The sequence below is a fragment of the Coffea arabica genome, chromosome 9e (assembly GCF_036785885.1).
Source record: "Coffea arabica cultivar ET-39 chromosome 9e, Coffea Arabica ET-39 HiFi, whole genome shotgun sequence".
NCBI classification, from domain to species: Eukaryota; Viridiplantae; Streptophyta; class Magnoliopsida; order Gentianales; family Rubiaceae; genus Coffea; species Coffea arabica.
The window spans coordinates 29,899,820-29,917,589 of NC_092327.1; the positions used below are offsets into that span (position 1 = coordinate 29,899,820).

The 17,770-nt window shown below is 33.1% G+C and overlaps 1 protein-coding gene across 1 annotated transcript; it reads right to left on the reverse strand.

Moving 5' to 3' along the window:
• Positions 1-235: 235 nt before the first annotated feature.
• On the reverse strand, positions 236-7,333 carry LOC140014770 (homeobox-leucine zipper protein ATHB-14-like). Its single transcript, XM_072066150.1, has 18 exons — positions 6,931-7,333; positions 5,337-5,496; positions 4,950-5,059; positions 4,750-4,840; positions 4,546-4,641; positions 4,320-4,433; positions 4,122-4,205; positions 3,790-3,945; positions 3,636-3,710; positions 3,445-3,551; positions 3,000-3,189; positions 2,612-2,800; positions 2,441-2,521; positions 2,198-2,332; positions 1,541-1,866; positions 1,060-1,171; positions 778-927; positions 236-557 (listed from the first exon to the last, which is right to left on the reverse strand). Exons 1-18 carry the CDS (start codon positions 7,155-7,157, stop codon positions 411-413), a joined length of 2,550 nt encoding a protein of 849 aa, XP_071922251.1. The 5' UTR covers positions 7,158-7,333; the 3' UTR covers positions 236-410.
• Positions 7,334-17,770: the final 10,437 nt, after the last annotated feature.

A 17,770-nucleotide genomic window follows, 5' to 3' on the forward strand; every position in this document is an offset into this window, starting at 1 on the left:
CACGAGAAAAAAAAAATAAAAGAATTGAAATAAACAAAATTATGGGTAAGGTCCAGCCATTAGGCCTTTGTGGGGATTATCAGAAACCCCCAAAATGGTCCATCCTATGAACTTGGATAAGATTTCTCAACCACCTTGGTTCATTTTGATGCAATTGAAAAATGGAAGGCTGATTGAGACCCCAAGGCAAAAACACATCATTCATACGATAACTAAGAGTATTTCCAAGCAGACATACGCAAAACACATCATTCATACGATAAAACGAGTACTCCATGCACGCATGGAAATAGATAGGCAAATAGCTACTCAGGCCATAACCTGTTAAACAAGTAATACAAAGTTTTACCAAAAGGAAATTACAATAACTTAAACTGACGGCTAATGCCGGTCTTAGTACCTAGTTGTCCTTACACAAAAGACCAGTTCATAAACATGAAAGCCAAGCAATGGTTGGAATCATCATCATTGAGAACCTTCCAGGCCACAGCTTGTTCATATGATATAGGTCTCCCCATGCTGGATGAACATACTCCTGCTGGCAAGTAGGCAAAGCCCTGCAGTAAAGGCAAGTACATGTCTCAAAATTTGCTCTTTAGAATGCTAAAATGACTGAGCCCCTGTAAGGCAACAAGACGGACTCAAAGGTAGAATCATTTCGATTTGATTCTGGGAGTTGCATAAAATGCCAGTACCATATTTTAAGACCTACATTCCACTTTGTCCTTTCAATTCTTGTAGCATACTTTGTCCTATGATTCGTGTACATAAACTAACCTGCTGCATTATCTTAGAGAACTCTGAAAGGAGAACCTTTCGCCCAGCTTCATCAAGAATCTTATCAAGCATTATATCCTGAAGGGCCACGAGGGTAGTTTCAAGCATGTCAAGGCCAGCCTGGTTTGCAAATGTGAACACTGCAGATGCCTGCAATAACAAGATTGAACACTTGATGACTACTTGAAAATTTTTGAGCAATCTTTTAATGGAATCCAAGATTTAAATGCGACAGATTTTAAAATGCACACTAAAGCTGAGGAAAAAATTAGCATGACTAACGTTTGCTTTGACAGAACAGCACATTATAGCGTCAGAATGGTGCCACAGCTGCTTCAGAATGGCATCACCTGAATGAGAGTCCACCTGAAGTAGCTCTCCCCCAGTTTGCAACCTTAAACAAGGCAAGCACGCATGTATGAGCTAATAGACAATTGAATATCGAGAAACGGAGAGGCTTAGTTTACATGGTTTCACTTTCAACTTTGCACAGTGCAAGTTGAACAAAAGTAAACTATATGTTAGCCCTCAAACACACCCCATCTTCCCAAACAGTTTACACTGAAACAGAACATGTAAGTTAGTGAGAACCAAATACTTCCAAATGCAACAAAATTTTATTTTTTGACAGCCACTAGGAGTTTAAATGTTGTTATTTGAGCATATGAAACAACAGTATTCGGTTTATAGCTCTCCAAGATAGAGAGCATTTCAAAACCAATGAACCATCAAGCAGGTTAAAAATTAATTGAGCCCCCGTTACCTATAGCTCCTCCAGATCCATCGTGCCAAAGTTACAGCCTCAGGTGAACCAGGTAGCGACTTTGGTACCATCTGGGAGCTCAACCGAGAAGGCGCGATAGCCATTGCAACTCTCTGGACAGAGCCAACAATGCTGCGGATGTATTGGCGTGCCATCGCAGCCACATTCTCGCGATAGTGATTCTCAAAAGTAAACTGGAATGCAATGGTTAAAACCGATCTAAGGTTGTAATTCTTTGGGTCGGCTTCAGCAGTTGAACGTGCTCCACCAGTTCCCACTTCAAGTGCAGAAGCCAAATCCAATGTTCTAGTTGCTCCAGGTCCATCCTGCACCATGCATCAATCTTAATCAGAAACAGAAGAATGACTTGTTACTCATCATGGAGCTTCAAGAAGGAACTTGACAAGCAGAAAATGTGCTTTGTTCAATTTCCAGAGTTTCGAAGTTTGGAAAGCAGAATAAAGTGCACACAACAGAAATCTATTTGAAAGAAGATATGAGAGGGCAACACTAGACCAAATGATCTCAAAAAGTAGCAACTTCATTAAAAAGCCTAGCATCACTTTGAACACTGAACTGATTTACCATTCTGAATGAGAAACAATAAAGAAGAGTATAAAATCTCTTAGAAGAGTGCAGAGATTAAAAACACTGAACTGATTTAGCATCCAATGGTATGACTCGGAAACCAGATGGCAGCAATGGTGCATCATCACCAAAAGATTCATCTATGGGCGCAAAAACAAGCTGAGCACAGGAACTTGCAGCATTCTCATCAACCCCACTGCAAAGCTGCCAATGAAAATAAAAGAGAATTAGATACAAATTTTTCACAACCCACAGACTACAAACCATAAATTCAGATTAACAGATTAGTGCAAAAAGAGAAAGATACAAAACCTGTAATAAGTACATATCACGTGACAGAGCTATGTCTTCTGGGGAGAATGCATGACCCTCCAGTCGGACCACCTCCAGAAACTAAATCAGAAGAGAAATAGAAACAAACTTTTATCTCAATCGCAAGATCCCAAGATGGATCCAAAGACAAAGAACCAAAAACTTGATTACCTCCTCATGCTCCACAGTTTGAGCAAGAGGTAAGATGACTTGGCTACTGGGAAAGCTACCAGGCCTTGCACAAGGAATAGCATATGGACTAGCTTTAAGAGATGCAGCAGCATAAGCATCAACCCCATAATCAGCCCACTCAGATCGATGCTCCCTCAGGAAACGAACAAGTAAAGCAGGAGGAACATTCTAGAATACCAAACCGTAGTTAGTTCCGAGCAGATTTTGAAACAACACAGCTATTTAGAATTCTTTACCACTTATTTATTGAAAAGGAACTTGGAGGGGAAATTAAATGAATTTAAAGGAAGAGAGCTGAAAATGATAGAAAACTGGAAGAGGCGCATCTATGTTGCTTCAAAACGAGTAAACAACTGATGAAATTCACCTGAAGGAGCATTGATGCCTTGGCACACATGACCCCACCAAAACTTGGAAGCATAGACAGGGTACTGTATTGGGAGCCAAGGATTTTGCTTGGAGAGGAATTTATGGTTATAGTCACATCCTCCGCACCATCACTTCCCATAATTGACCAACCATCATCCACAAATCCATTAACAGCATCATTGAATCCCCTGCAATAAATTCCTATCGTTTTCAGGGACTTTTGGAACGAGACAAATGACAGAACAAGACAAAGAGATCATAACAACTTAGTCTCCCCAGGGCTGTGACTGGACTTCAATAAATAGATCCCTGCCAATTGGCAAAATTGCTTGTACAGACTCCAGTAACAGTAGAAAGACTGGACGCAGTTATTGCCAAAATAAATTTTAAAAGATTGATGGTAATAGTAGAACTCTACAAGTGAGTTAGTCAAGTCCCTTCACCTGCACAATCTCTGACTCAACGCCCTCAAAACAGCAGGCTGGCGTCCCCCACTGTAGTGAACTTCTCCACTTGTTTCCTGAGCAATTTGGCGTATGTGTCGCAATGCCTGTGTGAAAAATATAGATGTTTGTACAAGTCTAGAAAAGAACACAATCAGTAAAAAGATACTAAAAGGTACAATAAGACGTACTGCCATAGTCATCTTTTGGGCAAGGATTTTGGATGATTCATAAAGGGGTCTCAGAACTTCAGGAACACTCCAAACCTACATCACATAGCAGATAAGTTCCAGGGAAAGGCCTAACAAAGACACAAGGAAATAAACAAGTTGTTGGATTACTCACATCCAAGTCAATGTGATCAACAATGTGAACAATGGAGCCACCACCCTCACAAGGCCTTATTAGGCATCCACTTGGCAGCATTTCAGCTCTAACAAAGCAGGTAGATGGAGGTCCAGTTGGGCCACCGGTAGAAGATGTCAGAGACCTCTCACATATCTGCAGAATAATGCTAGTTACATGGTGCTCTTAAAAGCTCAAGAGTCTAGGTATGAACTGGCCCAAAAGAAAGGAAAAGGAAAAGTGGACAACATAGGACGCCATAAAGAAACTTGAAGACATGCATACTATTCTGCACTGGATAATATGATATTGAACTATGCTTATCCCATTACCACAAGACTACCATCTTCCAAGCTTGTAGTATATCTCAATGTCCAAAAGTCACGAGCCGACGCCAATGTTGTTGGTGCATAAGTCTAACAAAAGGAAATCTCAAAATCAGCTAAATACTCGAACATAATAAAAGGAACTGCAAGCTTCAGATTGCTCAAAAGTCCGCAATATTTCTGGGGGTCACAAAGATGGCAAACCTGCATATAGATGAGCTCTATAGTCCCTCCATTTCCTGTAGGGATCACACTCAGTACATCAAGGCAACGGCAATCGCGAAACCAAGAAGGACGATCTTTGAGGATTTCAGCGACCTGAAGCAAGATATACAATCACCAACAATAATAAGGAGATTAATGCATTCAAATTTTGAATTGCTTTTGTTCTCAAATTGAGCCAAAATTGGTAAAAACAGTTGAAGTATACCTTCGTGGGCTCTAGACTCACAAGACCGCAGGCACGTGCTGCTACACCGCTACAGTTGCGGGAAACTGCAACAATGCCAATAGAATCCGGACCAGGCTAGAGATTGCAAGGGATAAATGAATATCAATATTTGCAACTGCACCTAGTACAACAACACATCTAGGAAAAGAATTGCAGTTTCATGTACACATTGAAGTTAAATACCTTCATCCCAATCATCTGGACCCAGTCGACAGCAGTTCCAGTAGCCTTTCCAAGGAACTCTGCCAGGGTCTCCTCAGCCACAGCGAGAAGACTGAGATACAAAAAAGTTGTTTGATTAGCTGAAGAGCCAGCAAGCAATTAAACCAATCAAAACATTTGTGCTACCCAAGAAAGAAAGACGGAAAATATAGGCACATTACCCAGCTGGGTTGTTTGCATCCCTTTGGGGATGTTGAGTTGGGTTTTGTTGTTGCTGCTGACCAGTCATGACCACAGACTCACAGCTTGTATCTGTGGTCGCTGTGCTTACCTGTAACAAAGGAAAATTTTGCAAGTATTATATCCAGAAGTTCTCAAAACTATTCTACACACTGAATTAAAACAAAATTGCATAGCAATCAATAGCATTATCTAACTCTAAATGTAGATTCAAAATCAAAGGTTGTCAGTCGTAAAATTCAGAAAGAACAATCAACTTTATTAACAAAAAATAAAGAATATACAGATACTTTAGTTTACTGTAACAGGATAAACCTAACATGGCCTAGAATTGCCTTTTCTGGCATCCATAGCTGAGATCAACTTACAGTTTGTATCTGCGTACGCATGTAGCCATTCTCGTAGACCAGCTGGGATACTTGCTTTTGTAAGCGGTCATTTTCTTCCATCAGCAGCTTGTTCATGGCAGAAAGCTTCCTGTTTACAGTCTGTAGCCGAGAAGCTTCCTTTCTTTGCTTTTCACGGCACCTGTAAAGATCAGTAAATAGATTACCTTACATTTTCTAGGCTATCTACCATACACTTGTGCCTAAGGAGAGAGAAAAGCAGATAGTAATACTTCATGCATGACTCCATTTCCACAACCATTGCCAAATATATTGAACTCAAACACCTTGCAGCTCCATTTCATGGTTTACCTACCATCTCCAGAGAAAAATTACAGGCAGCTCATAAAATAATTGCTAAAAAGGATCCTTAATAAATACAACAATTCAACTGCTGATGCTATAATGAAATAAAACAAGGCAACTAGCCTGCTCATAAAAAGATGAACAGTTGAAAGCTCAGAAATCACTTGAGAACATAAAAATTATACTATGTCACGGATTGTACCAAATATCAATTTTTCCTAGGACGGAGCAACACGAGAAAACCACCGTGCAAAATTTAAAAATCCAAAACCAATGTTAGCAAGAGAGAAGAGAGCCGCAAAGAATCAGCTAATACTGGAAGCAAGCGAAATGAAAGTTATCTTCTTTACTTCAAAACTCTATTAGGATCATGAAAGAAAATGAAACAATTATCAAAAACTCGTTGGAAGTTAAAGTTCTGAATAATAAAATGACTCCATTAAGAATCAGTTAGTACTAAATGTGAAGCAAGAAAAATATACGATTTTGAAAGACAAGAAAAAAAAATCCTAACCCGAACAAGAACTACCATTTCTGGTAGATTATACTCGGCACAACACAAGTTTAGCTTATGACATAAAAAAATAAAATCAGGACAAAAGGGTGAAGTACAAGGAACCAATAGAACAAAAAAAATCCCAGTCTAGCTCAAAGAAGAGCACACTCATAAGGAGGGCAATCATTATTACATTAACTTTTTTCTGAAGGAGAAAATAAATTTTTCTCTTGAATGCGAAATCGGAAAGAAACCTAATTAAATGAGGTAAAGAATCTGAAACAAAATGCTCAAGAAAAAACCCCAAAGAAGAATAGTTCCCTTTGCTTCATTTCTGTTAAAGAAAACAAACCATCCGCTTCAAAACACTAGGACATTCTAGAGACAAGCATACTTATCAGCTCTCCCTTTCCCAAAAAAAGATAACCATAGTTCGAAAAATCAATTACCAAGAGCAGAAAAGAACCAGATACTGACTAATGCTTGTCAAAAAAATGCAACAAAAAAAAAACAAGAAACTGCTCATTCTCCGAGAAAAGTACAGATAAGGAAATGTAAAAGCAGATCCATCTCCTATCTCTCTTTCTTCCAACAAAAAGCTACAAAAAGAAAAAAAATTTCACCAAATGGAAACCCTTTATAAGAAGAAACGTAAATTGCAGCAAAAAATTAGCTTACTTCCAAAAAAACTCATTTTTTTAACCAAAATAATAAAAACAGAAATTTCTGTGCACATGCAAGACAGTAAATGCCAAAAATGAAAATATATTATACCTTCTGTTCTGAAACCAGACTTTGATCTGCTTAGGCTCAATATTAGAAAGAATAGGACACTCCCTAATGAGCTGCTGCCTTCTCAAAGAACTGGGCTTTGGACATTCCGCATATACCCTTTCAAGAGCTTCAACTTGCTCAGGTGTGTACCTCACGTACTTGCTATTATCCATCTGTTGTTGCTTGCTTCCACCACTGATTGAATCTCTATGAATAGAAAGAGCCATAAACAGACAAAAACCACAACAGAACAGTACCAAGAACAAAGTTTTTCTCTTTTCTGCTACTAAAATTTCACTGTTTCACCAAGAAACACACAGAATAGTGAAGATTATGACGATAAATTTTGTGGGTTTTTTCCTTTCTTGCATGTACAGGCAGGCTCTCTCCTCATAAGAGAGCCTCCTCTCTCACTCATCAAGATTTGATCTTTTTCACTCCTCTTTTCCTCTCCTTCACACAATGGGATGGGAAGAAGCTCCAAAGGCTAAAAACTACTGAAAGAAGATGAAAAAAGAAGTCCCTTTGGTCCTTTTATCTCAAGTTAACTCCCCAATCTCGAGAATTTGAGGGAAAGTGAAATTTGGAAAAGAGAAAAAGAGAATGCTACTGTGTAGATATACAGATAGGGTGAAAAGAGAGAGACAGCCTACAAAGGCAGAAGACAATACAAGACAAACCAACCCACAGAATAGAAAAGAAAGCAAAGCAAAGCAAAGCAGAAAAAACAAATAAATCAACAACAGAGGTCTACTGTTAGTCTGTACTCTTTTTCATTTTTTTTTGTTTCATAAAAAAAGCAAAATACAGAAGTAATAATAATTGTATGAGAAATTGTTTAGTAGTTTTTTTACCCCAAAAATTGAAACACCTGACAATTTAGCTATAGTCATATTAATGCCATAGCCTCACTCTTGAAACTTCCATATTTTGGAAATTTGTGTTGCAACATTTTAAAAACATTTTTTAATGAATTTTTCTCATAGAAACACTTTTAAAAAAATATATAAATTATTTTCTGCAAATTTTCTATAAAAACAAAAAATCCTCTGTCACATGTATGCAAGACACTACAACTGTGTGTTTGTAGAGTATAGTCCTCCTACTCCATTTGGTTTTTTCTTGACAATAAATAAGGGGCATGGGCATTTATGAGATACTAATTTAATGAGATTACACAAAACAGTGAAAAGATTTTGATGGAGAAGAAATGGAAAGTAAGGGGCTGTTTTTATTGGAACCAGACTGATTATCAAACTTTTTTAGGCAAAAATTGCCAAGTGGGTAGCTGTTCCCTGTTACTGTTTTGGACTTTGGAGGCTGTAACTCTCTCTCTCTCTCTCTCTTTCTCTGTAGCACATTGTAAAAGAGGAAAAAAGTTCACAGCTGCTGCTCTTATTAGTCATCTTACCATAGACTTTCTTTCGCCTCTCTCTCCACTGTCAAACAGTATCATGATGCATGATGTATGGCAGCATGGGTTAAAGTGCTCATTATTCATGAATGGATGCATGCATATGTATGCTAAGAATTGTGTGTATGGTGAGCATGTGGGGAGAGGCAAAATTGTACCCCATAAAGAACTACACATATGTAAGCACAGTAGATACGGACGGACTTTACGTTTAATGGTACACAGGATACAAACAGCAATCTTGTAAGTACAATGGTTGGCACTCGTTATCCTTAATATGACAAAAATATTTTTGATTATATCATAGGTACGTTGTTTAATCATCTATTCCTCTTTTTAATCACCTTTTTATTTTACGTTTAATTAGATTACAGTATTTTTTTGAAAATATTATTCCAAATAATATTCAAACACACTCAGCATTTTTCTATGGATACAAAATGTTTTGTGGGGATTTAAGGACTTGGAGTCTTGTGGAGTCAATTTCAAACAAGTTTTAGCCTGAAATTGTCACTTATGTAGCATTATTATGTTTGAATGGTGAATATGGGGAGTTTCATTACATGGTATGGTTTTTGAGCTTGGATACTAAAAGGAAATAAAATTTGAGAATTGGGATCGGAATATCACATTTTGAATTATATTATTGACCAAAATACATTTTATCTCAAACGAAAAAACAAATAATATCGATATTACCTCAAGTTGCCTTTATTTACAAAACACTAGAGGTACCTCGGCTTTGCCTTGCACAGCCGGGTTCCCCAAGAAACCTAGTTGAATACATAGTAACAAAGTTTTTTGATACATAATGAATAGAAATATATGAGAAAATTTGAGTATTAAAATAATTAAATTTTGCTGTGAAAAGAAATTCTATTTATGAAGTTAGCCTCCTATTTATTGTGATTTGAACAAAGATTTCTTAACCAATATTATGTGTAAGTAATGATACCAAAAAAGAAGAGAAAGCAAATCCATTAGGAGTGCATTATCGATTTAATAGTAGTATAGTTTTAGTTGTCACTAATCAAAAAAACAGTCATAATGTTTCTAGCACTTTAATAATTAGAAAAAATTTAGAAAACCACCAAAATCTATCACACTCTTCAATATTAATAAAACATACAAACTTGCACATTTTTCTTTCTTTTTGAGAGAAAAAGCGAGTTAATCCATCCATTTTAATCCTACTTAATAATATTACAAATAAGTGAGAACATTATCTCACCAAATAGCTCTAGAATACAAATAACAATTTTAAATAAAAATATGAACGGTCATGTTTCCAAATCTACATATAGAAACTTGAAACCAATGATGTATTTGATTGCAAAAATGTCTTTTCAATCAAAATTGAATTTTCTAATTTGTCGAGTTATACTCTAGGTTGAAAGCCTCAATGCTATCTTCCACCACCAACTGTGATCCTTTGATAATCGCAATCATTTTAACTAGTTAAATTAATAAAATATTACCAATTTCTTCAACCAAATAGTAATGATATGTCCAGTTCCACGCCTAACAATCATTTCAAACTTTAATTACATTATCTATCATTATGAATAATAAAAAAGAATAAGAGTACAAAACCATATAGAACCACTTTAAGCAAAAGATTTTGAAATCTAATTTTACATTTCTTTTACTCTCAGCCTATCATTTGTTAAAATTAAAAATCATGAAAATAAACTACCTATCATGGATACAAGTTAGTAATTTAAAATGAAGAGATACGAAATATTTTCTTCACATCCTAAATTGCTCAACAATTATTTTACACATCATCCACCTTATCTAGTAAATAAACACATGTCACTATTAAGAAACTTTATATAAATCAAAACATCAAAATATAATTATCTATCCATAAATTAAGAGATTTTGATTAATTTTTAATTCAACAGACCTCACAATTTCCTTCCTGATCATTGTTTACCCTACACTTTTCACTTATCAGATTCTTCTTCCTCCGCTCTAGAACTATCACCCTATTATCAAATAACAATTTTAATAAATAAAAAATTAAAATTGGAATGAATATGTATAATGGCGTTTATTATTTTATGGGGGGAAAATTAGTTACAATTCTTTCATCACTAGTTTGAAGATTCTTCATGTAATCACCACCCATCTTCTTATCAACCTTAGGAAATTTTTTTCCAAAAATAGAAAGGCCAAAAAGTAATTTCAGAATAAATAAAATTTAAAAACTGTAAAAAGCATGTTTCTTTAGATTTGGGGGGGAAAAGTACTCACAACATCGCATGCAAACTTCAACTTGACTCTTTTAGGAGGAAAAAGAAAGCAGATGAAGGAGAAGACAACGAGAAAAAGGAATAAGCAAAAGTTTCTAATCAAGAGGCAAAAAATGGCAAAAAAAAAAAGTACGTACCAAAGAGAGAAGGCAATGACAGAAAATCATTGAATCATGATTATTGGACTAAGCAAGAAAAGAAATATCAAACCCATCCTTGATCTCTTGCAATGAAATCATTCATGTAGTTAATTTATGAATTAAATTGAAAGAAAATGCATCAACTAATCCAATAGAGAAAAAACAAAGTAAATGATTAGGATGAAGGAAAAAAAGAAAGGAATACAAAGCGGAAACTAAACAAGGAAGCTGCAATGTAAATGAGGGTTTGTTTAGTTATCTTTAACCAGAGAGGTGAGAAGAAATAAGGTGAACAAAAAAAAGCAAAAAAAAAAAAAAGGAAAAAATGAAGTGTCAAAGGAGAAATGTGCCACGTGTCAAGATGAATGGAAGCCATTTGGTAATCAAAGAGGTTGCTATACTAACTCCACTTTCTTCTTATATAACTAGAATTTTGCATGTGTATTAGCACGATCTTTTTTTTATTTATTGTGAATTTATACAAATATAAATAATTTAAATATAAAAACTAACAACAATTCTACATGTTTATCCACTAACTTTAAAAATTTAATGTATTCTAAATATTCAATTATTTACTAATTTTTTAAATTTTGTTTACATACTTTCACTATAATATGATAATATACATCAAATAATGTATCTCATATAAAAAACTTGGTAGATTTTTTTTACAAATGTTCTTTTAGACAATTTAAATTTTTTAGAATGACCATAAATCCAGAACTATATATTCATATTTAATTAAGTAGAAAAAACTCAAAAAATCATTTTTCTTCATTAATAAATATTCAGTTTTCAACAATATTGGTAAATCTGTCAGTGTAAGAGTTAATTTTCTTTTTTACACTAAATTAATTCAAAATTAAGGGAAGAAATGATAAACAATTTGAATACTAATCAACGGTATAGTGGTGAAAGGAAGTAATTTAGGTATGTAAGATTTTAATAATTGTGATTAAGGAAGTAATTTGGAATATGTAAGATTTTCAATAATTGTGATTTGAAAAAGGTTTTACTATAGTTTTATATGTAATAATTTGATAGAAAGTAGAATCATTAAGATAAGATTGGTTGTTTTTAAAGCAATATCATTAAGATAAAATTAGTTATTTTTTAAAATTATTTTAAAATTAGAGGTAACTTTGAAACACATAATATAATCCAAATAGGATTCAATATGGGTAAAAGCCAAGTGACCTATAACCAGTTAATTATTTTCAATTAGGCATGCCACATAGGAGTGAGAAACAACTCTAATTAAAATAGCTAATTTCATATATATATATATATATACATACACGTAGATTTTCTTATAGGTAGGCAAGCACCTTTTTGATCTTTCTACACCAAAATTTCTCAACTATATAATTAGTTTTTCTTTCATTTTGTCCTTTTTTTTTTTTTACCTTTTTCAGTATCTAATTCCTTCCTTATACTATTATTTGTATACTTAGTTATATTTTTTAATGCGCCCTAAGTTCATTTTTTTTGTTGTTGTAGTTTATTTATTTTGTGGAGTATTATTCATTGTAAATAATTCTTCAAACAATTTTACGTTTCAATGAAACACATGTTGCTAGTTAGTAAAGCCCATTGAATATAGTACATACATGACATCATAGAGCTTACTATTAGTCAATTAATAATAATAAATGTACTAAATGGAAAACCTAACAAAAAAAGAGCTGAAGCAAATTAAAAAATTCATTCTATACATAAAATAGCCTTATTCTCAACTAATTTTAGAAATCTAATTTTAAATTTTAATTTTTAGAAAACCATTTTATTGTGTTTTCAACTACTTATTGTATTCTAATTTTTTAGGCTTGAAAGAGTTGAAATTGAGAAGTAGGTGTTATGTTGCTTTTTTTATTCTATTTGTGGGTTATTCTTTTTTGTAGACAAAAGTACCCTCAAATTTTAAAGATAATCACTACTCAAATTTTAAAGATAATTACTAAGTACCTAGTCCATTAATGTAGCATATAAGTGCAATTTAATAGATTTTGCAACTTTTTCAATAAGTCAAATCATATTAAAAAGGAAATGCAAGATTTTAGTGGGAAAAAGAAGAGTAAAAGAGAGGAAAGTACAAAAAAATAAAAGCAAAGAAATAGGTAATAGCAAAAAAATAAAAGAAAGAAAGAAAAAGAAAAAGAGCAAAATAAATAAAACTGTAGGGGCACTCTTATCCAAAAAATATATGAAGGGGGTAAAATGAAACTTGGTATGCTTCTTTAAGGTCCAGTGGATTCAAGTCTTTAATATATTCCATGGCGTTAATATAAGTAATTTACAATAATCCACATAATTATGCCAAATGTTCAAATTTCATCAATTAAAAATGTTTTTTTTTCTTTTTCTTTTAACAAATAGAACTAAATCCATGGCTAAAACATATATAAAATCTAAGTATATTGGTGTAGAATAATTTTAACATATAAGTTTTTTATTATTTGTGAACACACTCGAGTTCTGGCCATTTATTAAATATAAACCCAATTATTGATTGGTGTTCGATTTCCTTAAATTTATTAGAGGAGCCGGGAGCGAACTTTTTTCAAGCTCAAATGAGCTATTTTTTCCTAACAGTTGTCAATTTCAACAATAGTCTTCTCAATTCTTTTCCAATTTTGTTATAGGTATTTTCCAAACACGTTGTTGTTTTTTCTTCCTAATTCTTTTCCAATTTGATTGTCTTGAATTTCAGAACTCGGGTGGGTAGTTTCGGGTCGGATAGCATAGGGGATGGAACGGGCCAACCAGAGGCCCATCACGTGACAATCATTTGGTTGTACCCATGGAGCCCATTAGGAAACATTGAAGAAGCTCATTGGTCCATCAGAACAGGTTGACCAATAAAACGAAATCCAGCCTTGACCCCATTAATGTTCAATCTTCAACAGTAAAAAATGATTCTAGAAAAGTAGAAAGTCTTGCCATAGCATGTCTATGGTGAGGTCAATGTCAAACTCACATACATGATACATACGAGAATTTGAATACACCCTAATAAACAAAACATGCAAGTCCAATATGTGATCACATTTAAGTCAAAAGATAAACTTGTTGTATTTCAAGTAGTATGTGTTGTGTTGGTTTGATTTTATCTTGCCATTTGAAGCACTTGTCGTTAAAATTGTAAAAAATCTTAATCGAGTCGAATATTGTAATGTTACATTTTGATTGTAAAAAATCTTAATTGAGTCTAATACTATAATATTAGATTTTGATTGTATTTTCTGACAAGCGTATTGACTTGATTATTACATAAACTGAAGTATAATATCTAGTTGAGCTCGAACAAACATTGAATAAGTTGACTTATTCCCATGAAACTTCAAGTTTTACATGTTGAACTTTAATTGAGTAGAACTCTAATATATTGTTTGTATAATTAGTTGACATTCAATCTCTTACAAACAATAATTAAGCCAAACTCATGTAAAATATAAAATAATTTGCTTTTCTTTTTCGAAGACACTACTTGTTTTTCATATTTCAATACTACCCTATTGTGCCGCTCTCACAAATGTATTGTAAAAAAGCTTAATCGAGTCAAATATTGTAATGTTACATTTTGATTGTAAGAAATCTTAATCGAGTCGAATATTGTAATGTTCCATTAAGTTCTTAGGAAAAGAAGGCTGATTTCTCTTGGTTTTGCAGACGTATTAACTAGATCATGTTACGTTAAATTGGCTCCCCTTAGATTGTGTCTCGATTGCACTTTCTGCTTGTTATTTTTAACGCCAACTGTACTTTTGAAAGCAAAGAAATTAAAGTGTGTGTGGTGTTATTTTAAACATTTTAAATAATATCAATGTCATTATGATTTTGTTTTACTCCATGTGATTCTGATAAAACTTATGCGTGGTTAATTTATGTCACTGGGAGAACATAAGGTCATTGACAAACAACAATATAAGGTTTTTTTACGAACATAACATAATACTATATTTGATTGCATGGTTGTTTTGGGAGGTAATTTTGAGTAAATTTTAATGTAGCATCATCATAATAAACATAGAGTGTGTTTGGATAATATACTATTTGGAATAATTATTGTAGTACTTTTTATAATGTAATGTGTGTGAAATAAAAATATGATTGAAAAGATAAAAAAGTATGTTAAAAAATGCCTTTGTGATGCAAGCAAAAAATTTTGGGCAAATATTTGCTATCAAAACACACCCTATATAAACATGTACTCTATCTAAATAGTCAAACGTCAAGCTAGTTTTTTTTTTTATAAAAAAATATTTACACCATTCTCATACCCTTCCTACCCCTAACTGTCAAGTATAAGATTTGAATCTTGAATTTAGCAGCGAAAAAGATTCTAAGAGCTTTCTCTTGACCATTGAGGCAACTCCAATAATTCATTTTTTATGTTGGCTATTAGCAATTGTTTCAATAATAGCAAATTAGTCAAATGAAAATTAGTTAACAAAACTTAGTTATTATACAAATTTGTCTCTCTACCCATCTGCATAGGGTAAATTCTACTATGTTGTAATGTTTAAACTATACATCTATTTTAACTTTACAACTCAAATTTTAATTTGGGACGCTTTCTAGCTTTGTAATATAAACTTTTCTAACGTGTCCCACTTTGATCCAAGTATTGACGAACTGAAAAAAAATCGATTGAGTGACAGTTAGTTGGGTGAAATTCATTTCTATAAATTGCATTCCTTCATCCAATCATGTTATCATAAGAGTAACATAAAATGGTGAAATATCCATCACTTATAATCTACAAAGGGGAAAATATAAAGTTTCTCGAAAAAGAATAATCAAAAAGTTAGGAATTAAAAATAATACCACATGATGTTCAAGGAAATGATTCAAAGAAATCAAACACAGTAGCCACAAAAATATATACAACTGGATGTTTGGATTGGAAGAGATCCTTATGATTGATGTCACAGCATGCTTCTCTCAACATGATCTCATTATTACGTTCGAAGCACTAATTATTGTTTAGACACTTAATAGCTGGACCCTATTATTTGGAAAATTTTAGCCAAAAAATGTGATGCCATATTGAGAAAAAAAAATTGGTATTTAACCAATGGATTAGAAGCCTTTTTTTTTTGGTCTATTTCAATCTCCATTAGAAGATAAACTAGACTGAAAGAAAGAAAGCTAGTATTCTTGGCGCCTCTCCATTTCTCAAATTCTTCTTGTTTCTTCTAATTTCATGTAACCTACTTGAGTTGTCCTCGAGTAATTACTGGCTAAAAGGTAAGTTATTAAAGCTATCAGTAACTAAATGACAATATATTTAGGTAATCTAGACTTATATATGTAGCCTAATGTGCAGGGCTTTACCTCATCGATAATTACAATTAGTGACTAAGAATCACTAACTGCATAATTTTATACTTGAGTTATGCATAGAGGTTCACCTTTTTATAATTCTCCCTAGTCTAGGCTATTTGACATTTTGCTTTCCGGTAGGCATATATCGATGTAAAAGTCACTTGATGCTTTTCAAATGAGTAAACTTGTTTAAAAAATTAAAAAAAGAATTGAATTAGCAACTGATTCAGTGCTTAACTGTTTAAATCGAACCGACTAATAAATTAAATATTACCTATTTATAATCATCGCATTACTCATATATATTTTGTCATTTGTTATATTCCTTGGGGTAAATCTTTGTCCATAACTAATCCTAGTGTATATTTCTCATGCTGAGATTAAGTGTTGATCCGGAAGGTTAATAAAAGCTGTGACTTCTCCCAAAAAAAAAGGAAGGATAAAAGAATGATAATAACCATTTTCAGGATCTTTTCATCTTCATACATGGTCCATATATAGCTACAAATATAACGTACATTTTTTGGGGGTTTTATTGCATGTTTTTTACTCTAGGTAGTTCATGTGGTGTAGATATAAGTAACTTGTGTTGCTTGAAGGATTTCTTAACTTTTAAGGTTAAGAATGATAGCCAAAGAAGACTTGACATCCATAAACGTTTACACAACTTTCTTTATAACAATCTTGATCTGCTCCAATTACCATGCTGAAGTTTTGTTGAACTGCAGTCCATTTTTGTGATATAGGGACCAGACCAATCAAGGAGACAAAGAAATCATAACAATGATAGAACTAGAACTGTTACCTGTACGTTATGAATGTTGAGGATTTGGTTAATCTAGTTGAGAATGAGCACCTATTCATGAGTTGTAACTTGATTATGTAAAATATATATGTATGTCAATTTCTTTCGCTTGATGCGGTAAAGAGATTGGTATATACATCTAGGATTACTAACTAAATCAATTCAATCTTTCAATATTCAGTACTATAGTTAAAGAAGTTTTAATCTAGTGGTTAGAATTGAAACTCTGGAACTTAGATGTCCTCGATTCAAAATCTCTTTTTCTTCTTTTATTTTTTTTTAAATCCTATTCCTCCCCTGTTAGAAAAAAAAAAAAAATACCATAAACCACACTACATTCACTACAACAAACATGTTGATTATGCAATGTAATTTTTTAGTCAAAGTAACTTTAATTTAGTGGTTAATGTTGATATATCAGGATTTAGAGGTTATAGATTCAAATCCCCCTTTTCTCTCCTTATTGTTTCTTAAATCTTACCTTTGCTGTGCTATATATATATATTTATGTAATTGTACAAATTCACTCATAAAATTAATTAATTTTATGTTTTGAAACCTATTTTTGATAGTATTTGGTTAAAAAGTTCATTGCATTACAAATTGTAATATTACTACAAATCCAAATTTCTGTTTGAGTATGTTGTCTCCACATTGTCTCATCCAATGAAGCCTCTCGTAGAGTGTTTGGATAGCACAAATATCTCAAATAATATTTCGCTTACATTATAAACACATTTCCCAACCCACCTTTTTATATTCCCAATTACCTTTTTATTTCACATACATCACATCATAAAAAGTGTTACAGTAATTATTCCAAATAATATTTCAAATAATACTGTAAATGGAAATCCATCTCGGTTGTTTTCTAGTGAATGGAGATGGATTT

Excerpts from the sequence above, each read along its gene's own strand:
- LOC140014770 (XM_072066150.1), bottom strand. The coding sequence starts at position 7,157 with ATGGCTCTTTCTATTCATAGAGATTCAATCAGTGGTGGAAGCAAGCAA. Across the intron at positions 4,206-4,319 it reads TAGAGCTCATCTATATGCAG|ACTTATGCACCAACAACATT; the intron begins GTTTGCCATCTT and ends TCCTTTTGTTAG. Across the intron at positions 1,867-2,197 it reads TACCATTGGATGCTAAATCA|GATGGACCTGGAGCAACTAG; the intron begins GTTCAGTGTTTT and ends TGCATGGTGCAG.